Source organism: Crocodylus porosus, unplaced genomic scaffold (genome assembly GCF_001723895.1).
Source record: "Crocodylus porosus isolate Cpor-Errol unplaced genomic scaffold, CroPor_comp1, whole genome shotgun sequence".
NCBI lineage: Eukaryota > Metazoa > Chordata > Crocodylia > Crocodylidae > Crocodylus > Crocodylus porosus.
The window spans coordinates 43,803,785-43,829,359 of NW_017728949.1; the positions used below are offsets into that span (position 1 = coordinate 43,803,785).

At 45.2% G+C, this 25,575-nt stretch overlaps 1 protein-coding gene across 1 annotated transcript in view; it reads right to left on the reverse strand.

The window, feature by feature from the left end:
- The window catches only part of MYO3B (myosin IIIB), a 219,885-nt gene that overhangs the window by 69,693 nt on the left and 124,617 nt on the right, over positions 1-25,575 (reverse strand). The window contains exons 13-21 of the mRNA XM_019553538.1: positions 15,715-15,798; positions 14,404-14,606; positions 13,748-13,846; positions 12,640-12,754; positions 11,242-11,368; positions 10,887-11,097; positions 4,606-4,753; positions 4,185-4,338; positions 1,536-1,624 (exon numbers count right to left, since the gene is read on the reverse strand). Of these exons, the coding sequence (XP_019409083.1) occupies positions 1,536-1,624; positions 4,185-4,338; positions 4,606-4,753; positions 10,887-11,097; positions 11,242-11,368; positions 12,640-12,754; positions 13,748-13,846; positions 14,404-14,606; positions 15,715-15,798 (1,230 nt within the window). The remainder of the gene's footprint in view (positions 1-1,535; positions 1,625-4,184; positions 4,339-4,605; positions 4,754-10,886; positions 11,098-11,241; positions 11,369-12,639; positions 12,755-13,747; positions 13,847-14,403; positions 14,607-15,714; positions 15,799-25,575) is intronic.

Here is a 25,575-nt window from a genome sequence, read left to right on the forward strand (position 1 = left end):
ATGGTGAATTCCAGCAGGCGATGATCACTGTCGCCCAGGTGGTAGAGCACCCGCAGCCCCCTCACCAGGTCATCACCCGTGGCCAGCACCAGGTCCAACCTGTCATTAGGCACATACTGGGGGCCCACACCCCCAGGAGGAGTCTGGCACAGCCTGGCAGGCCTCCCAGGGTTGTGAGCCCCTGGATCTGTGCCCCATATGAGAGAAAGCTCAGACTGCCTCTCCTACCTGGGACCGGCACTGCGCCCAGTACTGGATAAGATTGCTGCTGCCACAGCCTAGCCTTCTCTCATTTGGGGAGCAGATCCAGGGGCCCATACCTCTGGGAGGGCTTCTGACCTGTGCCAGACTCCTCCTGGTGTATGAGCCCCTGGATCTGCATGCCATATGAGGGGAGGCTGTCACTGGTGCCTGGGACAGGTGGCAGCAGCAATTTTCTCTGGTGCTGGGCACAGCCTGCCAGGCAACAGGGCAGCCTCCTCTCATGCAGGGCACAGATCCGGGGGCTCACACCCCCGGGAGGGCTGCCAGGCTGTGCCAGACTCCTCCTAGGGGTGCAAGCCCCTGGATCTGCACACTGGATGAGACAGATAATGGGGTGGTGCCGCTGCTGCCTGGGTCAGATGTTGCCACTGGCCACAGGCAGTGGCAGCAGCCTCCTGTCATCCAGCATAGATCCATGAGCCCACACTCTTGGGAGGAGTCCAGCACAACCCCACAGCCCTCCTGGGGGTGCAAGCCCCCAGATCTGCATGTCAGATGACAAGAAGCTGCCGCTGCTGGCAAATTTTGCCTTCAAGCCTTTGAGGTACAGTTTCTGCAAAACCTCTGCACCTGTCTCCTTGAAATTTGGCAGGCTTCATGCCCTCAGAAGGGGCTAGGATCCCTGCAGTTTGCACATGAATCAGGCAACAAATGACAAAGTTGTAGGCATTTTCATGATTCCCCATTATAGCCTATGGGTGAAATGCTGAAACAAGTTGAAACAGCAAAACAGTTTCAACAAAGTGAAATGGGATAGTGTCTTGAAATTAAATGAAATGATGAAACAAAACACTGTCCCTTCAAAATGGATGTTGAAACAAAACAATGGTGTTTTGCACAGCCCTACAGGACAGTATTTACACGTGCTAACCTGAGACAGAGCTAATTAGTTTCCTGTGGCCTAATAGGGCTGCACACGTAGACTTTGAGACTCTACTGCAGAGCTAATCAGGCAGCTCTGCAGTAAACATCTCTTATAGATGTATGCTATATCTCCAGCAGTAATCCCATCTAAAGACTGTCCAGGATAGAGTTGCATTTCAGGTGGGGAAAAGGGAGCTGCCATGCCCAGAAGAATTTTAAGAAGAATTTGTAACTTTGGAAACTGCAATGTAGATTTAATCAAAGGTTCTAAGGTTTCTTTAAAAATATTATTTAATCCATTAAAAAGTAAGAAAAATCTACAAGCAAGATAAACAACTCTGGATAGAACAGCTAGCAATTATACTACTTATTACATTCAAATTTAATAAAGATCATATAAAATTTACCTTTCCAGCATAGTGCTGGATGCCAAAACACAGCTCTACTCCTTTGGGCCTCCAAAAGTATTTGTATCTTAAATTATCTTCAAATTTATCTGGCCATTGAAAAAGATAACATTGTTAGTAATGAACCGAAGCAATTTAAAGCAGAAATCTCTACCCTGTTAAGGGCAGCTTTATTGACCCAAAATATCAGAATCAAGATAAAATAACTTGTAAGTTAATTGCATTGCCCATCAGTGACATCAGCTTTGGTCTTGCCTGTTTGTCACTTTTATTTTGTTCTTTCTTCCAAGCTGCTGCTTATGATTGGAGCAGCATTCCCATACCAGCCCATTAAAACCTATCCTTCAAATTTCTTAAGAGTACTTCTATTGTCATGCCTATATGAAACTATCAAATGAGAGTGGCTAGCAAGCACTTGTCAAGTCTCTTCATTTATTTGTTTACATCATATTTTTTTATTTAAGCAATACAAAACTATGCACATATCTGGCTTATGTAAATGCCTGCTTACCTCATCTTCTTCCTATTCCTTTCCACTCTTTTTACTTACTCTTGTGTATCCTGTTTTAAGTACACATGAAGGTCTTTATGCTGCATTTGGACTTCTACAGACAAAAAGCCTTATGTTCAAAGGGGCTTTCTGGTTATTGTGGCACAAATGCCCTATGAAGTATATGACTACAACACACTGAGTTGACAGAAAGAGATACAACTAATAAAAAGCATGAAGCTGGATAAGGAAAAGGCTTTTTGTGCCCTGTGAGATAACCCCAAAATATTTTGTAATCAAATTTGTATCTGTTTATCTCAAGCAACAATTATGGCCTTGAGACAGGACTAACTTGGTTAAAATTTGATGGCCTATAATTTGAAATCAGATTAGATTATCATAATGGTCACTTCTGCACTTAAAATCTATTAATCTTTTGTTCCATACTACTCTTCCTCCCTGTCAGTCATTACCTGTGAATATTATTTTAAGATAAATGGGCTTGGAGATTTATTTAGAGTTTGTTACAATCCGGCACCTGGAAGAGGCAAAGAGTCCCAGCTTGCTTTCACCAGCCCTAGATCACTCTGCTTTCAAGACATCAGTAATAAAACTCATCAGCCAGAAGCAAGGGGGTTGCCTGTGAAAGTATAAGTTCAATATTTAATACAGGCTGATTTATAAGACTTGCAGGCAGGTTCCCAGCTTCAGTATATGACAGAAGGTTGGAATGAAATCATCTCAGTCATCTTGGACTTAAATTCAAGTTTGAACTCAGCTCTCCAGAAGTGAGAATTTTAAGAATACATTTGGAAAGCTTAAATTTGACCCTGGCTTACAGGTCAAAGGGGAGCATTAGGATGATATTTTAACAGCATGGAGTATGCTTCATGTTTTAAAAATGAAGATAACTTTTATTACAATGTCCATAAAACATGCATCAAAGTAAAGAAACATTCAGCCAGATGGCACAATGTAAGTAACACACTTTCTGTTTATGATGAGGTAATCTGTGGTGAGACAGTGTTGTCTAATAGGGTAAGTATGAGACTAGGGGCAGGAAGACTTGGATGTTTTTCTCACTGCTGCTGTTAACTTACTGTCTAGCCTTAGACATGTCACTCTTCTGTGCTGCTGCTGCTGCTTCTCTGCCTATTACATGGGTATAAGAATACTCAAAATGCCAACCTCCAGGAACATCATGAGGATAAATTATTTGAAGGTTTTAGAAAGTAGTAAGCTCTACATTGAGAGCTACAAACAGCTGCACCAGGTTCCAGACCCCCGTCACCAGCTCAGTGCTGGGAGCAGGGAAGAGACTGGGCTTGCGCTGCCTCGGGCCTCTCCCCCACCGCCCACGCAGATGCGCAGGTGGATGCGCCGGTACAGAGCTGATGCCAGGGCTCCAGAGCCCAGCGCAGCTGTTTGGAGCCTCCCAGCTTCAGCCAGCCCTGGCTCTGGGTAGCTGCTGCCAGCCACAGAGCCCAGGCTGGGGGGCAAAGGGCAGTAGGGCTGGGGGGCAGGGGCTTTGGGTGGGGGGCAAGGGGCACATGCAGGGCATCCTGCCATGTACCCCCTGCCCTCATTTTGTTTTTCTGGCATGCTGGAACTGCGGCACCTTCCAAGGTAGGCATTGTGGTGTTTTTCAGCACTCCAGCCAAAAAATATTGCCTACCCCTGGTCTATACCATAGGCTGGATTGGGCCCACAGACCAGCTCCACATATCAGATCTAGGGTACAGGACCTGTCTAGTGCAGGCATGTCATACAGCACTCCCTAGACTGGCCCCATGTGCCACATGCAGTGTGTGTCCTGGATTGGCTCCATGTACCAGCCCTGGCCCCATGCACCAGAATTTGCATATGCTAGCCCAGGCCCTGTGTGTTGTGTCCAAGGCCAAACCACTGCAGACTGCATGCAGCAGTTGAGTCCACTCTGAGACTCACCCGCAGCACCATGGGATGGATGGTAGGGCTCCATGGTCTATAACTTTTACACCCCTATTTTAAACTATAAGATAACATCAGCAGTATAAAACACCTGGGAAGCTAGAAAAACATACTAGGAAGTGAATGATGCAATATAAAGATAGCGGATAGACATTTAAAATTCCAAGAAAAATGCCACAGGGATATCAATCATTCTTGAGTGCTCATACCAACTAAAGTCAGATCTGTTGCCTGGGGAAATCGACTTTCTTCATCAAGTAGAGACAGCAGTCCCATTGGTTTTTGGAGGAACATATCTAAAAGTGGGCGATTGTCTTCATATACCACTGTAGTAGCATCAATCCCCTCATTCTGATATTCCATCTACAAAGTTGTAAACAGTGTTAATACCAAACTAATTATTACCTGGTCACTTTTGGCACAAAGTTTCTCTTACATCCTTAAGCCCCAACAATATTTACCTACCTACAAAGCTCATGGTAACAATAGGGGAAGTAAAATCTTAATATGGTCTTTTTTTGGCCACAATGCATTAAATATGTGGGCATGTGTGTTTTACAAAATACTCTTGATTCATTCTACAAGTCATTGTTGCTGAATTAAATCACTTCCTTTATAAAGTTAAATTACCTGTTCAAGTGCAAAGATGTGTTGATTGAAATAAAACTGGATTTGTTCATTAGCAATGTTTATGCACAGTTGTTCAAAGGAATTTCTTGTGAAGTTCTCAAATCCAAAGATATCTAGTATCCCAACATTCATTCCACTGTCAGCATTGCTATGTGGAAAAGGTACACAAAATCCATCAAGGAGAAAAATCAAGGAGAAAAAACAGGAAAAATCAAAATAAACTTGACAATAAAATAGCGACATAACAAGGTGGTTCTGTGCCCTCCTTGGTGGTGACAGCCAGGGCGGTGGCAGCTGTGGTTGAGCAGCCAGGCTGGTCACAGCTGCGGTGGCCAGGCAGCTGTAACTGCTGCTCTTGTGCCTCCTATGAGGGGACACTTGGGGCTGGCATCCCAGCTGTACACCTCTAGTTATACTACTGCAATAAAGATTAGATACCATAAATAATTTAATCAAAGAGAGACAGAACTTGTTCACAGTCATTACCAGAGTTTTTAACTCTAAGACTCCTGCATTCCATGAGTTTTGTCATGATGTAGAGAAGAAGAAGAGACATGCTACTACTCAGAAGCACCTCCTCTGCCATTAATAAAATAGTAACTGTGATTCCTTTATTTCCCCTTACTTTAGCCCCACTGAACATAGAGAAGTGGATTCAGACTACAGTCTGAATCCTCAGCTATGCTGATTTCATGTTCAGTGCAAATAAGAGAAGTTGGAGGAAAGACAGTTCCCAGATACCTTCCCACTCATCCCATTTTGGCAGCACCAGAGAAGAAAACAGCACCAGCATAACTTAGAGTTGCCTAAAGGCTGTTCTATTATACCAGCGGAAGCTGTCCCATAAAGACTGCTTCACAAGGAGCCCATCCAGACCTTCCTGTCCTCCAACATACTCCCTTATATGGCGAAGTAAGGTTTGCAGGCAAGAGAACCAACTATACCAGCTTTAAGAAACCTTGAAGTTTCTTTTAGGCCTCAACATACCTTGCTGCTCTTGAAAAGTGCAAAGCATCTGAAACAGGATCTGAGAATGTGGCACAGTATAATCATCTCCATAACATCTATTAGTACTTAAGTTTTCATAATTAAATGTCCTTATAGTCGATTTTAGCAGCTTGAATTGGAATATAAAATTGATTCATTAAGTTGCTGTAATCATTTGATATCTGTATTTATCACTACTTTAATACTACTTGAGAACTGGAAGGCCCACATAAACTATACTTAAATATTTATTGAACCTAGCCTATTCTAATTGGTTATTTACAGGCCTCTGGTACAATTTTCTTGCTTATCCTAGTATCTAGTACCTATTCAAAGACTTGCATAGCATTTTAACGAAGCAATTGTCTTTGAGCACATCTACATGTGCTTTCGATGTAGCATCAGTTTACCCATGAGTAAATTACTCATGAGTAAGTTACTCATGAGTAAATGGGTACATGCGCCTACACATGCAGGGAAGTGGGAGCAGCAGCCCTGCAATAGGCCCCTGCCACCACTGCAGGGAGCTCCAGGCTCCAGCTGCAGCTGCTAGCAGCGTTCTTCAAAAGCCAGCCCTGCTCGCTGCTCTCTGACCAGCCACTTCCCTGACCAGGAGCAGCATGTCCAGTGCAGCGACAGCATGTGGCAGCATTCTCCTCACCATGGCGGCTCCAGCCCCTGCCCCTGGCAGCAATGACCAGCGCCCCATGCTCCTGCTGGCTGCTGCGCTGGCCCTACTGGCCCACGGTGCTGATTACCACCTGGTCCACAGCCTTTTCACCCCTCCTGGCTCCCCCACATGCAGCAATTGCCTGCCCACCTGCTATGCTCCATCCCGGGGCCACCACTGTGCACCTGCCACCTCCAACCCATCTGCCTGGATGGATGCTGGCAGGGATGCTGATGATGGGCTCCAGGGCCATAACCACCCTCCTACCACCAGGGCCACAATTGCCCTCCTGGGCCTCCAGCTCTGCTGCCTCTGGGCCTGCCGGGCCAGTCAGGACTGTTGGTGGCATGTCATCCAGCACACCTGGGATGATAAGCAGTGGCTAGAGGCCTTCAGGATGACCTGGGCCACCTTCCAGGAAATCCTGGAGCAGCTCCAGCCCCACCTGTAGTGGCAGCACACCAACATGTGGTCACCTCTCCCTGCAAACATCCACTTGGCCCTCACTCTGCCCAAGCTGGCCCTGCCTGCCAGTCTGCAGTATGTCAGTCACCTGTTTGGAGTGGGCCAGGCCACCACTAGGGAGACTGTTCTAGAGGTGTGCGGGGCCATCTAGGACATGCTGGGGGACATCGTGCTCCATGTGGGGGTGGTGGAGTTCCATGCCCTGGGATTCCCCCAGTGGGTCAGGGCCCTGGATGGGACCCACATCACCATCACCTGCCTGTCTCACTACCTATCAGAGACCACTCCTACCACAGCTGGAGGAGCTTTCACTCCATGGTGCTCCAGGCCATCAAGGACCATTGAGGTGCTTTCCCACACGAGTGCTGGTTGGGCAGGCAGTGCCTATGATGCCTGCATCTTCCTGAACTCTGACCTGTCAAGCCTGGTGGAAGGTGGGCACTTCACAGCAGGCATGATGGACCTGCAGCCGGGCACTGTGGTGGTTCTGCCCCTACTCACTGGGGACCTGGCTCATGCAGGTCTACCCAGACATCTGGACCCCTGCCAGGCCCAGTGCAACTATTGCCTGAGCCAGATCCATGCCCTGGTGGAATGCACCTTCAATGACCTCATAGGACACTGGCACGCTCTCACTGCCCGCCTCGAGTTCACTGAGGACAACCTGCATGCTGCATAATATCCATGAGGCCTGGGCAGAGGAGAGGCGGTGTAAAGAGGACACCTGGCAGCAGGAGCATCACCTGTGGTGGCAACAGCAGCAGTGGTCCCCTCCTCCAAAGACCCAGGAGAGCCATGGACTTGGTAGCAGGGGCTAGGGCACCAGATGCAGGAGGCACTGGTCAACCACTTCCTCCAACACAGCCTGCTCTAGACCACATGACTGCCACCCACAGACCTATCCCCCCTCCCCCCAGCACTCCAAGCACCATGCTCACTGCAGGCAGATCTCAGAAAAACAAGTTTTATTCTCTTCACATCAACCAGAGCCCCCACCCCCATAAGAAACAAAGCCCCACTCTCTTCTCAACAATCAGAGCCCCTCCACTACTTATCCCGCCCACCAACACTAAAAAAACCTTCTTCCCCATGAAAACTGTGTGTCTGTTGTCTGCTGTCCTACAGTAGGGGGCTGTGGGGTGGGGGCAACTAGAGGGCAGAGCCCAGGGACAGGCAGCCAGCACCCTAGCTTCTGGCCACTCCCCCATGGGTGCACACACGGTAGTGAGTGCAGCAGGCTGGGGGCTTGTCCATGGTGATGGCAGTTAGTGCTCCCCTGGCGTAAGTGGTTTCCTCTCCAGCAAGCAGTGTCCAGGGTCAGCAGGGTTGGCATGTGGTCCTGACCCCATTGCAGGCAGCTCTGACTCTGCACCCACATGGATCCAGGGTAAGTGGTGGGGCTAGGCCTAGGCAGGGTTGCTGGGTGGCACTGGACCAGGGGCAGGGGCCAGGCCAGGATCTCCTGGCTGCTGAAAGCAGTGCAGAACCTCCTCCCAGGCCCAGGTGGGGGTTTGCTGCTGGGTGATGTATGGCTGCCAGGGGGCAGGTGGGGCTAGCGTTGGGGTGTCCAGCACTTGGCAGTCATTGTCTGGGGCCTGCAGTGCCAGAAGCTATGCCTGGAACTCCGGGTCTGCCCAGTCCTGTACTGGTCCTGCACCTCTTCATAGGCAGTATCCTCCACCTGCCACCTGTCCTGGAAGGCCACGTCCTCTGTCTGCCAGGCCCAAGCATCCCCCAGCCAGTCCTCTGATGCCATGGCCAAGCAGTCCAGGAGGAGGGTCCTGTCTAGAGTTATCCTCTGGCAGAGCCAAAGTATCTGCAGGACCCTGGCTGTGTCTGGTAGTGACCCTGAGGCCACATCCCAGCTGCCAAGGGTGGCCTGTCCCCCACATGCAGCTTCAGGTCCTATAGAGGCATGAGAAAGAAGCTGTTTGTGAGAGTTTGCAACATTTCAGAGATTAGATGCTCTATACCAGGGCCATGCAGTGCCCAGCCTCAGATGAGGCATCAGGCATGCACAGGTGATCAGGGGCCATGGTAAGTCAGCCTGGCAGGCCTGGGCCCAGGCAACTGCTGGCTGAGCTCCCCATTTCCTCTTTCTCCCATGGGACCAGTGGGCTGCTGGGTGCTGGCTGTGGGTAGCCTCCCTCAACTGCCTCTTCCCAAAGCAGGATAGGCTAGGCTCCTGGCAGCACTTTTTGACACCAGACCCCACTATCACCCCCTACAAGCCAATCACTTTGCTGTGCTGCCACCCACCCCATGATGCCCAAGTTCAGGGGGCACAGGGCTCCAGGGTGACTGGGATGAGGAGCTGCCCATGCCCCAACCCTCTGCACAGGGTTCTTCTCCAGGGAGGTGCCTCAGAGCCAGACCCAACCCAAGCCACCACTGCACTTTGAGCATGCCCTTCCTGTGCATGTCTCAGGCAGTTCATGAGGAGCTGTTTGTGTGGACTCAGGGGTGCCCAACCCACTATGCCTTGCTGCTGCTGATGGCCATGTTGCCTCAGGTACACCTACACATGTGATACAGAACCCTGAGCTATGATGGTGCAAGGGGCAAGTCTGAACTGCTCTGCAACCTCTGCTGCTGCCTAGAGGCCTATGTGTGGCTGTGCTATACATCCCTGGCCCCCATAGCTGAGGAGGGCATCACCACTAGCATTTATGTGTTCCTCAGTGTGTGAGAGGCCTGTGCCCACCTAGCTGCAGGGGCATGGCCCACCTAGCTGCAGGGGCATGGGCTGCTCAATAAAGTCTGGCACTGTCTCCCACCTCCCTGCATGCTGTGGTGGGGGAACATGGTGCCAGGGGAGTGCAGTCTGGCCAGGCAGGGAGGAGGGGCAGGGGAAAGGGCTGGGAGCAGGGGCAGGGGCGGGAAAGGCCCTTCCCTCAGAGCAGGGCTTACCAAGTGGCCAGGGCTGGCATAGCTGGTAGCTCCATGTGATCATAGCTGTTGGTGATGGCATGTAGCTCTGGGCTGTGTCTTCAGACGTTAGGGCACGGGAGGCAAGCGCCTGTCCAGGGGCCCCCCGAAGAAGGAGCTGGCACTGTTTGTCACATTATTGCTGGCCATGCCTCATGGTTGGGCCTGCAGAGCTGTTGGCGCAGGTGCCAGTACGGGCTCCCCAAGCTGCTGGTGGAGGGTGCAGCAGGGGAGCTAAGTGGGATGGGCTGTTGGACACCCAATGCGTGCCAGGCCAGAGTGGGGGCTGGCTGCCTGTGCTAATATAGACAACATAACTGTGGCCTGGGTTCTGAGCCATGGAGATGTCCATCACTTGCTGCATAAAGGGCATGGACTTATGGGTACTTCCCGCCTGATGACTGTGGTCGTGATGGAACATGACTGTGCCCACAAAGCCTTGAAATTTATGCAGTACTACTGTGCTGACTGGTCATGCCCACACTCCCAAATCTCATTATCCCAAATGACAGCCCTTCATAGACACCTGCACCTCTGCCTTGCCTGACAGCATCACAAGCAGCCTGGAGTAGCAGCCTGGAGTAGCCTGTAGGCCTGTTCAGCATGGGCCTGTAGCTGCACAGTAGTGTGGTGCCAGGCAGTGGTGCTGGGGTGCAGGCAGGCTAGGGCAGATGGCCTGTGACCTGCCCAGGAGAACACAGGGGCCTGAAGGGGCCTCAGGCTCCCTGCTGGTATGCCTCAAGGCTCTGAGTACCTGCAGGCTTTTAAAGTCTGAGGCAGGGGAGGCTCCCAGTCTGGAGCCTTGGGGCTAGTCTCAGACCAGCTCCCTAGTGTCAGGGCTGACCCAGGAGCAAACTTGCTCCCAGGTCATGTCTACACATGTGTAACTGCACAGTAACTAATCACGTATAAATTTGCTACCTGGATTTGTAGGTAGAAAATTTACTTATGATTAAATGTTTTTACTGGGTAGTAAGCATGAACATGTGTAGATGCACGTTTACTGTGCAGCATTTCATGTAGACACACCCATTGACTTCAGTAACTAAATCCCACTCAGCTCTTTGAAAATGTTGGGGTTAATGTCCCAGAAATCACGGCATGACAGCCATTTTAAGGTCTTAACCAAAATAAACACAGCATTCTCCTGAAAAATCAGGCATATAAAAATGGATGATCACATCAAATACACAGTGAGTAAATGCTTATAATTAAGTGATGTGTAACTTGCCATATGTTTTTATCTGGCTGTAGCAGTGTATTAATACGATTTACTATCCAGCTGAAGAGTCGCCCGTAAAGTGCTTTAGACATGGCATCTCTCACATCAGCTGCTTTGTCCACAGTGTTTGTTCGGACAATAGTCTCTCCTCGTGTTACAACACAGTGAGAAGTTAGAGCTTCTTGAAGTTCTTCTGACCCAATACTTAGCAGTGCAGCAGCTGAAAGATAAGAGAAACAAGAAATATGGATATAACCAGAGTGTAAAGATTGCCAGCATTGCCTATCCGGCACAGTGAGTGAGAAACTCTTTCTAACATAATCCACATTAATAGAACTATAATGTTAAAAATATATATATTTACCATTATCTAAGGCTTCTGGGTTTGGAACTTCGCTTTTATCAGTTTGGTGTTGAGAAGAAATGGCAGCAAACTCAATATTTCCAGTATTTAGGATCCCAGCCAGAATTCTGTACACCGAATGCACTTCCTACAAATAACAGCAAAAACTACCTCAAAGAGAGACAGTTAGTTACTTTGGCCCCCAAATTTAGTGAATGTATGTGGAGGAGGGTGTTAAGTAGCTCATTCTGAGTTTCTTAGTTTGCCAATTCAGTATTTACTCAGTTACACTTCAGCAAACTCCCACTGAAATGGAAAACAAGACTGTGAAACTGGAGCATGAATGGGACTGAATGGTTCATTTTGGTTGGGCCATTTTTGGCACAAAGGTCAACTTGGACACATGTTCATTTGTAGTGCTACAAGTACCTCAGCACTTTGAAGTGCTACAAAAATTAGAGCTCTATGGAAGCATATACATATTCAGAGCCTGCAGGATGGAGGACTACAATATTGCCCCCAAAATGTGCTTTCCAGCCAGGGGGCACTAGGAGGCTATGCCTTCACTTCTTCAGCCCTCACAGAAATCTGTCAATGAGTCCAATCACTGACTCTTGCCCTGTCCCAGGCTGGGAAGGGGGACAGGGCACGCTGTCAGCCTCCCACAGAAGGCAGCATGCATCTTAGTGATTGGAGCATCCAGGCTGTGGACAAAAATTACACCAAAAACAGCAGAAGTGATCAGAAACCAGTTCAAATCTGTATTGTGTTCTGGGCACAGAAGTTCAGTGTACATAAACTTCTTTCAAAATGGCTGAAACTGGTTTAAGATAAACCTGAATGGATGCAGGATCAGACTTAACTGATTTATGTTGTATTGGTTTATTGAACTTCTGTCCCAGATCCCCTTCTGATACAAGTTATCTCTCAGTCCACCAGCATGCTTTACACCTCCCTGCAAACCTTCCTGTGCAGGATGGGTGGGCTAGCCTTGGCCCAAGCTGTCTACTCCAGCTGAGCAGGGAGACATGCTCCAGCACCCCCTGGCTCCTGGTCTGCACCACTGCAGGCATGTGGCTCCATTTCCAAAATCAGAAGTGAATGTCTGTTCACTTGCTTATCAGTTCAATCTGTACAGTTTAAACTAACTTGCGAAGATTGAATTGATTCAGCCTTGGGGTTTTGACTGTCTATACTTAGCCTCAAAGGGCTGCCTAAAAGCTCACTACCCACTGTCTTGTCAGCAAGAGTGGCAGCCTTCTCTGCTGCCATAGCCTCAGAGGAAGCAACTGTGCCTTTGGTAACAACAGTCCTATTTAGACAAATAAATGTTAGCCCTTGCACAGACAACATTGGACATGTTCTTTAACAATATAGTCAATAATGATTTGGCAAAGAAGATCATGTTTCATTTCTCACCTCATCAGTAAACCCTATGATCCTAAAGCAATGTTGAATTGCTTCAAATTGTTGTCTGTATGAGTCTTTAGTAATAATATCTTGCATTACTCTTCCAGTTTCATTATCAATGTATCTAAATAAAATGAAATAACAAAAGTGCTATATTAGCAACCCCCTAGTGACTTTGATAAGATTGCATCAGTAACTGAGACGACAATGTATTTCAATATTTTTAACCAAATAAATATTGTAGTGCTAAATAAATGTCTTTTAACCAAGTAGATACTGTAATGCTAAATAAAAAGAGTTTAGATTTTTTTATTTGCTGTAACTTTTGTTTCTTTGGCATAAATTATGACATTATCCCAACACTAGTTTTCCAATAAAGAAAATAAAATTAGTAACTCAAGTTTAATGAGCAAGATTCAGCCCTGAAGAAAAACGGTATGGGTCCATTGACTTTAATGGAGCTGCACCTGTATAACTGCAGCTAAATTTGGCTTGTTATATCAGATACTCAAAGGCTACAAACACACATCTCATTTCCCCTGAGAAAAAGCCTTTTTTTTCCTGTGATCCTAAAAGCCCACTGTCCCACCTTTCCTTGTGAAGCGTGGGAGATAAAATGTGTTAACTACTTTTTCCCCAGGACAACTGTGGCTTATTCAAGTTAATTGCTATTCATTCCAGGAACAAGCTATGTGTTTAAAGGGCTGTGCTGCTCTTTTTTCCCCAGGTCTTGACTTGGATCAAGCAGAATCATCTCAAATGTGATATCTGTTTTTTAGCCATAAAACAATACATTTTGAGTCGCTCCTGCATTTTCCAGTAAAGTTACATATTCACAACAGTCCATTTCTGGAGCCAGATAAGGCCTGAAAGAAGGATGGAAAATCTACATAATAATGAGATTTTCTTTTCCTTCTTTTTTTAAATGGTTCAAGTCCTCAAACAAATACAAATAATGTAATTCCCTATTGTCCATCCTCTTCTGTGCTTGGGCAGATTAAGAAAGATCCTTAAGGGATGGAGAAGGATTAAGAGAGATTATAAAGCATCACACTGGAAGCAAGAGCTGATCAATAGCTAATTACAAGCAGCATTTAAAAAAATTAGTGATAATTACCTAGGAGGCTTTTTTTCAGGAAGTCTATACTCAGAAAGTTTCTTCTGATGAAAAAGGCCAGCATATATGTAATAAAATATATGGAAGTTTTTCTCTCCTCTGGAAAAAAGTGTATTATAATAAAGTATACAAGTATATCTGCATCCATACATTTGTATCAGCTGGTACCTCATCAACATAAGGGCAGAAGGCCTTAAACCAATGCTCACTGAAGTCAATGGAAAAGCTACCACTGATTTTAATGGCACAGTATCAGAGCAAGAAGTAGCAAAAGCCAAAGAGACCTTCTACTATATCTGTGAAACACACAAAACCCAACCAACCACATAGTGCCAATTAATCCAAGATCAAGCTCTTCTCCATCCTTTTTAAATTGCTGATGGCTGAGCAGAGAGGTATAATGGCATGTCTACTGTCCAGAGAAAAGAGGCTATGGGAGAAAAATATACTATACAGAATATCCTGTACTGAACAATGGAGTGGTATTGATCTTCAGTCAAGAATAACCCAGCTAACTGTTCCAGCCCTAATATAAGTGATGTAGTACTAGTGAATTAGAATAAAATTCCAATGAATAGTGTTTAAAAAATTTAAAATGTTTTGTGGGAAAAAGTAACTACAATGGATATGAAAGGGCATAACATTATTACACCTACACAGCTTGTTTTATGACTCTGGATTTTTCAAGTAGATATTCAGAAATTTTTGCCCCCATTACGGCTCCTGTTGGCGTGAACATCATTTCCAGATATTTTCCAAAACGACTTGAGTTATCATTGATTGCAGTGCAGGCATTTCCAAATGCTTCAACCAGAGGGTTCACTTGAAGAATCTTCTCACGCAGAGCACGGTTATTGGCCTTGACAGAATACACACACAAGAGAAGAAAAGATAAAAAAGAATGTAGCTGCTTACTCATGGAAACTCCCACCTTCTGAAATATGGCATGCATTATCACATCACATAGAATCAACTATTGGCAAATATGGGTTGATCTTTCTGCTTAAGTATAATATGTTGAAAGGGAAAAGAGAGTCTCCAGCAGGTGTGAAGATATGAGATCATTTCTCTCTGCAATATTTTTGTCTGTAGAGGCTTCATAAATTTTAATTAGAAAAACCACACTATAGACACTAAATTACAAGTAGAATAGATTTAGTCTTGATCATGCAAAGATTTACAAATGTGCTGGACTCTTGAATTTTCCTCATTGTCTTGACTTTGGTATGGAATTTAATATGAGCACAAATGCCTGCCTAACCAGATTAATTCTGAGGTTTTTTTCTTTACCATATGAAAAAAGAATAATGGAAATATTATTAGTAGCAGTAGCAGGATGAGTATGAGTATTAGTATTTAGATTCATAGCTTGCTTGGTCATAAATACTGTAAATAACTGGCGATACTTGTCATGAAGGGCTTGTTCAATGAGCTTTAGTTAAAGTGCCCCTGTTCCCATTTTGAAGCACAGGGACAGTGATAAACGAGACACTGTGAATGCTTTAATTAGACCAGTTGTTGGGGACACTCTAATTAAAGTACCCCCCTCACCTCTGGAGCACATGTAAAAATGCCCAATCTTATTTCCACTGAAGTCAGTGGCAATGTTTTCACTAACATAGACACAAACTCAAAGGCCCTAAATCTATACTCACTTATGCATGTGAATACTTTTACTGATTTCATTGGGATAAGTCACATATATAGAATAAAACAGATAGGTAGGACTCTGCAGGATAGGAACCTAAAACCAGCTTTTTAATATTAATGATTATTAATTAGATCATGTAGCTTTCAGTATAAAATATAAGATCCCAAAAGAGCACCAAGTTCACACTCTATACAGCTCAAAAAATGAAATATTTCAAAGCTTTTGATAAGCTAAAAAGGCACTGGACCTTTTTTCCCCTGCAAAGAAAGTTTAAAATAGATTATTCATTGTGCTACATGGCTTAGTATAAATATACCTTTCCCAGGAAGGTCAAATGCTGGACAATCAGATGGGCACTTTCAGTCTTTCCAGCACCACTTTCTCCACTGATGATAATGCACTGATACACAAAACAAAACTGTAAATGCACAGCTCACCATATAGCTGATAAGTTAAAAGTTTCACTACTGCTCTATGGGTTACTTAATATAATACCAAGACTGCATAACACCTCCAGAGTCAACTCTCTTTTCAGTGAATATCAAAAAGAGTGTCAGCTTGTTTCTTTACTCTTTAGATTTATAAAATGGGCGTCATCATCGTCATCATTTCTGGGTTCATGGGCATGTCAAAGAGAAAATAACTTTCTTAAGAGCTCATTATCATGACACACAATTAACATGACACATGAATTCACACACTGGGAAATACATCTGTATCTAATATACAATCTAAAACCTGATCCCACCCGAAGAAAAAAAATTATAGGGCTTGCTACCATAAATAGTGCTAATTACTGAGCTAATGCAGCAGTATCCTGGGTTTATAAAAAGTCAAAAGGTAACTTTTTGGGGAGAAGACTGGTAGAGGAGATAAACAGTTCTCCTGCATTTCGTGTTTGTACTAAAAAATACATAGCAGATTATCTCAGCCACCCCTGTACATCCCAAATTCAAAGATTAACTGGAAGCCTCTGGCTCTGCTATGTCCTCCTCTCCTTGTTTGGGGCAGATAGTGCATAGGTGCTCTATGAAGGCTCACATCCTGATAAATAAGCCATATTATTTATATTTCCTGGATTTTCAATAGAATTTTCACTATTCTCAAGTTCTCTACAGCAATGTTTTTCTTTGAAATGAGATATTGTCAAACATGCACTATAATTACATAGAATTTATACGTGCTGACACAAAACAGACACACAAATGTATGTGTTCTGTGTTCCTAAGTACCATATGTACCTGAATATAAGATGGCCCTGAATATAAGATGACCAACCAATAATTAGGTTCTATCTATGGAAAATGTATAAATTCGTTATAATTTTTCAGGTATAGAATCTAATTATTGGAGGTGAGCCTTGAGTCTGTTCCCCTTCCACTGCTACAGCAGGGGAAATGAATCTGAAGGGTCAAATGCCCACTTCCCTTCTACACCTCCCCAGGCTTCTCCCCTCTGCAGTCTCTTTTCTCCATCCTTACTGTCAGACCCTGCTCTTCCTGAGCCCATGGAACTATGGAGCAAATTTGAAAATACTGACCTTGAAATAAATATAATTCATCATAGGCAGATTACTACATGTACTCATAGGCTTAGTTTATCTAGAATTGATGCATTTTATCTATTTTGAAATGACTATAAGTTTTAGCACAGGTACTCCATAAACACTATTTTAAGAAGCACTTGTGTACCTACTTATATATAGTACAAACAGGCTGTGTCTACACGAGACATTGACTGTGCAGTTGTTACTGCACAGTCATCTAGTACTTGCATACACAAGTACTATATTACTGTGCAGTAACCAGCATTACACAGTAGCATCTCCAAACGAATTTTCTCACTACACAATAGGTCATTACTACTGCGCAGCAGAGTCACATCACACTTCATGCCCCATGACACTACTGCACAGTAGTAATGAGTAGGGGTGTGCGAAGTGGTCCCTATTTGATTCAGATTTGGATTCAGCCTGAATCAGAGACAGTGATTTGATTTATTTTGGATCACTGTCCCTGATTCGATTCAGCCAAATCTGAATCTGATTTGATTTTATTTGATTTGATGCTTGAGGTAGCAGGCATGACTTGTGAATGTTGCAATGCTAGGGCACATGGAGAGTCCAACAGGAGTACAGTGGGGCCCTCCATGTGCTTGGCAGCAAACCCAGAAGTCCACTTCCGAATCTGCCAGGGAGAGCATGGGGGCCCTCCCTGGCTTGGTGATTGGCCACAGGGGTGGCCCAGGTGCCCCCCTCAGACCTAGGAGGCACCAGAACCAAGAGGGTGCAGGGAGGGGGACCCTGGGTATTCCCCAGTGGACCTGAAAGTGGACCAGAAGTGCTTCTGGTCCACTTCTGGGTCTGCTACCAAGTGCTCTGGGAAGCCCCCGCACTCCTGTGGGACACTCCATGCACCCCAGCATCACAGCATTCAAGAGCCACCTGCTACCTAGAGGTATACAGGAAAAACATTTAAAGCTGTTTCTATGTCTGAATCTCTGAATCTTTTCAAATCAATTTGGAAGATTCAGATTTGATTCAGAGAGATTAAAGGGTTTTCTGATTCAATTTGGATTCGGAGATTTGGCCACCAAATCGGGCTGAATCTCCGCCGAATCGAATCAGAAACCGAAGTTTCACACAGCCCTAGTAATGAGCTACTGCACAGTCATTGTGTCATGTAGATGTGGTCACTGTGCTTGGTATTAGTCCAAAACCAAAAGGCTCCTGATTTACCATATAGTTCATTGGGTTGGACCCCATCGGAGTCAACAGTATTTCAAGCCATTGTGAACCCACGGTTCAGCACTGCTCTGTGTATGTGTGTACTCCAGATACCCACAATGAAGGATCCATGTTCTTGTCATGGGTCCTGGAATCCTCCAAAAATTTATATGCAGGTAAGGGGCAGGGCAAACTGATCTGGTTCCCTTTCATGGAGAGTGGGGGCCACATTAATCAGATGTGACAGGCTAAGAGAGGGGTTGACAAAGAGATTCTAGATGAACTGTTTGGGGACCTGTTTAGTGATGTTTGCCAGACATTTAAGGCTGGTGAAGAAACAGGATTCATTGGAACTGCAAAAGAAAGATGCAGCTCAGCTGTGGGAGTGAAAAGGAAGTCAAAATGTATTCAGTGTATTGGCTCACCATGCCTTGCAAAAGAGTCGGCACTGAGGGGGAGTGCATGTAATGGGCACAACTTTATATCTTATTTAGATAGGCTGCATTAACTTATTCTTGAGGGGGGCCCAGCACCTGAGGCAGGACCCAGGGATCTACAGAGTCCACATCCTGGGCAGCAGCAACTGAAAGGCCAAGGTCCTGGCATACATGGACTATTTGAATCATCCCGTGCTGGAACAGGTGGTCAGTAGAGAGAGCCCTGGTGCACATGCAGGGATATGAGGTGGTAGCAGGGGCCAAATTCAATGTGAGCAAGAGCACCTGCCTTGCCATGGGCCAAGTTCAATGTGAGCAAGAGCACCTGCCTTGCCATGGGGACGTGAAGTCTCTGGGGGTCTCTATCCCCCACGAGGGGGTAAGGATCCTCAGGATAGATTTTGACCCTGAGCTAAGTGGCAGGACAACATGGGAGAAGACAGAGGCAAAGGTAAAGCAGAAGCTGGGGCTCTGGCACATATGCTCCCTTTCCATAGGGGGGCATGTTATGCTTGTCAAAGCGATGTTGTTACTGGTGCTTCTGTACACCATTCTGGTCTTCCACCCTTCTGAGTATGTCATCCACAGGATCCAGAGAGTTGCGTGCATTTTCTTCTGGGGCTCCAGATGGGAAAAGGTCATCTGGAAGACCTTGTACAAGGACAAAAGGGCCGGAAGCAGGAGCATGCCAGCTATCCTCCTGTTCTTGTGGGCCAAGTATTCGAGCCTGATCTGCAAGCTGGTGATGGACACAGAATTCAAAACTGCTTGCCTCGTGAGCTATTTTGCAGGGCACATCCTGAGACACTGTGGGGTATTCACTCCAACAACCATAGACTGTGGATCATGGGTTCACTGTGGTTCTACAAGATCCTGAACCAGTGCTGCAGCTTGTATAGCCTGCAGAGTGCAGGCCCAGCAACTATGAGAAACCACAAAAAAATCTAGGAGACACTGAGGCTGAGGGACACCTCATTGCCCATGGACCTGCTCCCGGGTAACGCATGCCAGGCTGTGTGGGAGTGCATTGACCACAAAGAACTGCACAAAGATCACAAGGACCTGAAACGGCTCATAACCCACTGAGCCCTACCAGTGAGGGCCTGGAGACATAGAGAGGCCCAGCTGCCCATAGCCCAACTGCTGCAGAGCCACTGAGATGATTGACTACCTCCTCTGCTTCTGCACTTGTGCCAAAGAGGTATGGAAAAGAGTTAAGCAGCTCTGTGAAGTGGTGACTGGCGTTAGCTGACTAACCAGAGAAGCAGCACTGTATGGGCACCTCGCCAAACATCAGGGGAACTCAGCGCCCCATTTTGACCAGTTTGCATCCTACATCAAGAACACCCTGTGGAAGACCAGGAACCTCCTGCTGTACAGGCAAATGGACACAGAGGTAGCAGGCTGTGTGAAAATGGCTCTAAGTAAACTCCAGACCTACTACCATAAATCGTTAGTGGAGGATGGAGAGGACGTGACCAAAGCCACCTAGCACAGAGACGTAGCACAAGATCACCCAACTCCTCCCAAACAGAGAAAGGGGTGGTGACAGTGAGGAAAAGGAAGGGACAAGTGGAACTGAGGATAGCAACAGTGACAGCAGCAGCAAGTCCTCCAGCAGGAGCTAGAGTGACAGTGACAGAGAAGACAGATGAACTGAGTATGTGACCCCATATACAGGATAGGAATGAAAGGGAAGTGTTGCCTGGTCTGAGGGACCAGGGTTTGTTTGTGTGTGTTGCGTGTGACATTGTAATGGGTTCGGGCGGCCAGTGGGCCTTTGTACAGGTTCATGGGTGCAGTTTTTTGTAATGGGTCAAGGTTTTTGCTGTGGAGTGATACTAAGAGTGTAGATATATATAACCTTACATATATATATAGACATATATTTTTACAAAAAAACCCCCAACAAAACAAAACAAAAAACACCATGTATCTGTGTCCAAGAAGGTAGTTTTCCTGAACCACTTTGCAGGAGAACTGCTCTTCTGCCATGGTTCAGTATCTGCCAAGGTGCAGCAGCTTTAAGCCCAGTTTATGGAAATGGGAGTCTCCTCGGGGGCATCTGAACCCCAAGCCTCCAGGCTTGGGCCTTTAAGTAGGATGCCTGCCAAAGGTTTTAGAACATCTGAAGCCCCACGTGTGGGTGGAGGATGTTTGCCTATAGTAGGGCCACTTATGGTTCTGGACTCTTGGATTTGGAATTAGTTTTGGCTAATTTGGCCTTGGATACAAATTAAATAGAAAAACAAAAACAAAAACAACCCTACCATGTATTTGGGTCCAAGAAGGCAGCTTTCCTTAAGCCTCCTGGGGATAATTGTTCTTCTAGGTTTAGTACCCGCTAAGGTGTTGGAGCTTAATGCCTATTTTATGGAAATGGGAGGCTTCTCCCTAGCTTGTTTCCTCAGGCATATGGCCACAGGGAGGTGAAAGTTGGGGGCATCAGATCCCAAAGACTCTGGGCTGGGGCCTGGATTTAGGATGCCTGCCAAAAGACTTTGGAAATATCTGAAGCCCCTGATGGAGGTGGAGGATGTCTGCTGGTTGTACGGCTACTTATGGTTCTGGACTGGCTCATGGATTTGGACTTGATTTGGTTGATATGGCTTGGAACATGAAAAAATTCTTAAAAAAAAAAAGGTAGGAATAAGTGTGCTGTAGTGAGAGCCCTGTGGCACATGGATCTATGAGGCGGCAGCAAGGGCCAAGCTCAATGCGAGCAAAAACACCTGTCTGACCATGGGCAAGCCCAGGGACCTAGAGTCCCTGGGGGTCTTGGTTACCTGCGAAGGGGTCAAGATCCTTGGAGTGGATTTCGATCCCAAGCCGAGTGGGAGGAGGGCCTGGGAGAAGAAGGAGGCCAAGGTGAAGCAGAGGTTGGGTCTGTGGTATGCGTGCCGTCTCTCCACGGTGGGGTGCATGGCACTCATGAAGGCGGTGTTGCTACCAGTACTTCTGTATACCTCATTGGTCTCCCCCCCCACCTACACACCCCCGAGTGTGTCACCCATAGAATTCAAAGAGCCATGTGCATTTTCTTCTGGGGATCCAGAATGGAGAAAGTGGCAAGAAAGACCCTATACGAAAAGAAACGGGCTGGCGGATGCCAGACTGTTCCTGCTGTTCCTACGGGCCCAGTACATGAGCCAGATCTGCAAGCTGACAACTGGGCCAGCAACCAAAACAGCTTGTCTTGTCAAGTATTTTACAGGTCACGTCCTGAGACCATGAGGGATGTACACTCTAGCCAAAGGGAGACCACGCACCATGGAATACCCCTGGTTCTACAGGGTGCTGAACAAGTTCTGGAGTGAGTATACACTAGAGAAGGAAAGCCCAGAGACCATGTCAAACCACAGGAAGATACAGAAGGCAGTCAGAGATAGAGATAGGCTATCAACCATGAAGCTGCTCCTTGACGATGACTGCCACGCCATCTGGGATTGGATCTTCCACGAGGACCTACATAAAGATAACAGAGACCTGGAATGGTTCATAGCTCACTGTGGACTCCCAGTGAAGGTGTGAAGGCATAGAGTGAGATAAGAGTAGATCCAGTTGCCCCAGGGAAAGCTGCTGAGGTTAGAATGAGACCATCAACCACCTTCTGTGGCTCTGCTCCTATGCCAAGGGAGTGTGGGAAAAGATAAGCCAGCTTCTGGAAGAAGTGGCAAGAATCAGACTGATGACAAGGGTGGCGGTGCTGTACGGACACCTGACTAAGCATTAGGGGTCCCAGACAACCCGCGTTGACCAGTTTGTGTCCTTCATTAGGAGCACCCCGTGGCAATGCAGGAACCTCCTGTTGTACAGACACACTGAGATCAAGGAAACAGACTGTGTTAAAATGTTTCTGAGTGAACTTCAGTCCTACTACCTGGAATCAGTGGGAAAGGATAGAGAAAACACAGCCAACCACACCTGGAAAAGGGACATGTGGCACAGGTTGTTCAAGGACCACCAGGGAAAGGAAGTGGAAAAGGAATCTAGACAGGACAGCAATGCAACTGGACCTGGAGACAGTGAAAAGGACAACAACAGGATCATCATCAGCAGAAGTGACAGGCACATCAACAGTGACAAGGACTTTGAATGAATTGAGACTGTAAACCCCAACTGGGGCTTGGACTAAGGCACTGTGGTTGGGGAAGGGCAGCGGGTGGGTGCGCGGGGGTGCAGGGAAGCGGGGGCACTTATTGTAACAGGTGCATGGGTTTTTTAATGCGGTTTAAGGTGTGTGATGGAAAGTTTATGACAGAGGATGTATATATAACTCTCTCTCTCGCTCTTTCTCTCTCTATATATATATCCAAAAAATACTGGTAGGTTCCTATAAGTATTTTTGTCCAATAGGGACCATATGTTTTTTAGTCATGGTTAGTGTTGGCTGCATTTAATCAACTTCATACTTGGTTTTCTTTACTGAGCACATGCCACTTTTGGCAGCAGTTTAATTATAGACAATGTATTTAATGAGGTTTCCTTGTTTGTGATTATAAGATGAGGGTCTTTTTTCCCCATGCTGATTGGAAGGGGGACACACTTCATCTTATATTTGAATAAATACGGTACATTATCTTTCATATATACAAAGCACCATTGGCGTACATGCCTCCTTGTAGAAATACAAAGAGACAAACTCCTGCTCCAAGGCGCTTTCAATGTAAATTACATAAATGCATGACAGAGGAAAAATGGAAGTTTCAGTTCATGTCTTTTAATTTGTTTTATGAATTTACTATGTAGTTTTAAAATATTCTCATTGCAAGGGGCTAAAAGTGGTAATAGCACTTTCATAGCTATGAATAGTAAAAATTACACAGAATAACTGAGGTTTTTGGAAGTAACTGGAAAAAGAGAGGCAGCAGTTCTTTTGCTATAGAAAGAATAGCATCTCTGACACCCTTTTGATATTCCACAAACAGTAAACATTGTGTAGCATATGGAATAATTACTACTACTGTGTACTGAATAGACTTCTGCATCCAGAAGTATACTTCAGACAATCCACACTGCCATGCAGCACATGAACTGTTGATGTGTACAATGTGACAATCACACCTATTGTCATTTTTAAAAAATCCCATCCTGATTCAAGAGGAAGCTGAAAGTGTTTGATGGTGTTCTCATGCTGTGATGCCCATTATGACTGACTTCATGTGACTGAACAAATCATATACAATGGATTATAAATTGAAAACTCAAGCCTGCAGCCTCAAGTCATGCATGCTTAAGTCCTATTGGCTTAACGGTAAATTTCGGTTGAGTAAAGGACTCAGGAATAGAGTTCCTACAACACCACAGACTTCCATAGGCAAAAAATCCTGAGGCTGCTGAAAGGATAAAGTGAACAGGATGCATAATCTTTCGATTTTTACATAAAATACATGTTATGCCACAAGCAGAACCACATTGCCCACTGAAGAGAACTAAAGGCTTTGCTGTGGTGTTTTGGGAACAGCAAATAGAAAATTAGATGTGCTTGTAGCTAACATGGCTACAAGTTGCCTTCACAGCTTGATCCAAAAGACAAATCAGCACTTAGACAGGTATGAAGCACTTGAAAATTTATGATTTACAATGTAGACCTTATGCCCTGATTTCAAATTCACATACATTGGTGTTTTACGTCAACAAGGTCCCTCTTTTCTACTACATAAATATATATTTCTTAGCAACACTTTTCAAACAGCATAGAATAAGTTATATAAATAAGAACTATATCTAAGGGACTTAAAGCCCCATGCACTTTCAAATGCCAAATAAATTGGTACTTTTTCACCTTTTCTTTTTTTCTAAACTTTGTTAATTAATCCAATTTATCAAGCAACACATTTAACATTCCAAAATATATCCAATCCCCCAGAATATACACAAAAACAGACATCTATCTTCCAACTGCACCACCACAACCCAAAGTCATGTCCACAGAAATCCTCAGTGCCTCACTTCACCCCGGCACCAGTTGTGACAATCCCTGCCATGTTTTTGTCTATGTCAAACCCTTGTGTCCCTCCATTTCCATATATCAATGCACTAACTACTTTGCCCCAGAACTCTGCATAATACAAATCCCATTATCTTCTATTTTCATATTTTTCATATGCTGGATCCCATTTAGATTTTATCCTTGTCAAGTATTTTCTAAAGTGTATTTTTATTCTATTAATTCACTATGTTATTATAATGTTTTTAAAAAATACATTTATCATGAATTATTGTGCAGCATACAGAAGAGTACATTGAGGATAATTTTAGAAAAAAAATCATTATTATTCTCCAATATGCATATATATATATGTATAGTACATCCAATGAAAAGGAATGTAAGATTCCAATCTTAAAACTATAATAAAAAGGCAACTGGTTTCTGCAGCACTATATTCTATTCTCATTAATATCATTGCCATGTAATTGGATTTGTGTCCTCATTAAATTTATATTAGAACTATCCTTAATATATTTTACCATGAAAATGAGTGATCACAGAGTTAATGGTTTGTATTTTCTATGACTTATAGTCACAGGGATTGATTCCCATTGCCTTGCACCCGATACTGTCTTTATACCTGTGGAAGTAAGGGTCAAGTAGGTGAAAAATGCTACCAACCTGACATGGTAGCATTTTACACATATCTCAGCTGCAAATCGTTACATCTGGTGCAAGTCAAAGTGGAATCAGGGAATAGGGTGAAAATCTTCAGCTGTTAGTAATTAGTGAAGCTCTACCAGCACTGATAGGCTGGGCTGATTAACACTAGCTCACTGTCTCTAAAGATGCACCATAACCTTTTCAGCTTTCCCAATTCTAATTGCATTTGTTTTCTATTTTTCATGCTGCAGGTAAAGTTTCCGAAGCAGAAAGTTTTCCCAGGACCAATCACTACTGATCCAGAATACTAAAAATATCTGAAGTAGCACTGCAACCTACTACCTTAAATGACCAATATTAAGTACAAAAAAAAATAAAGGTCCCGGGTAATGTGGGGACCTTGCAGGACGCGTTGGGAAA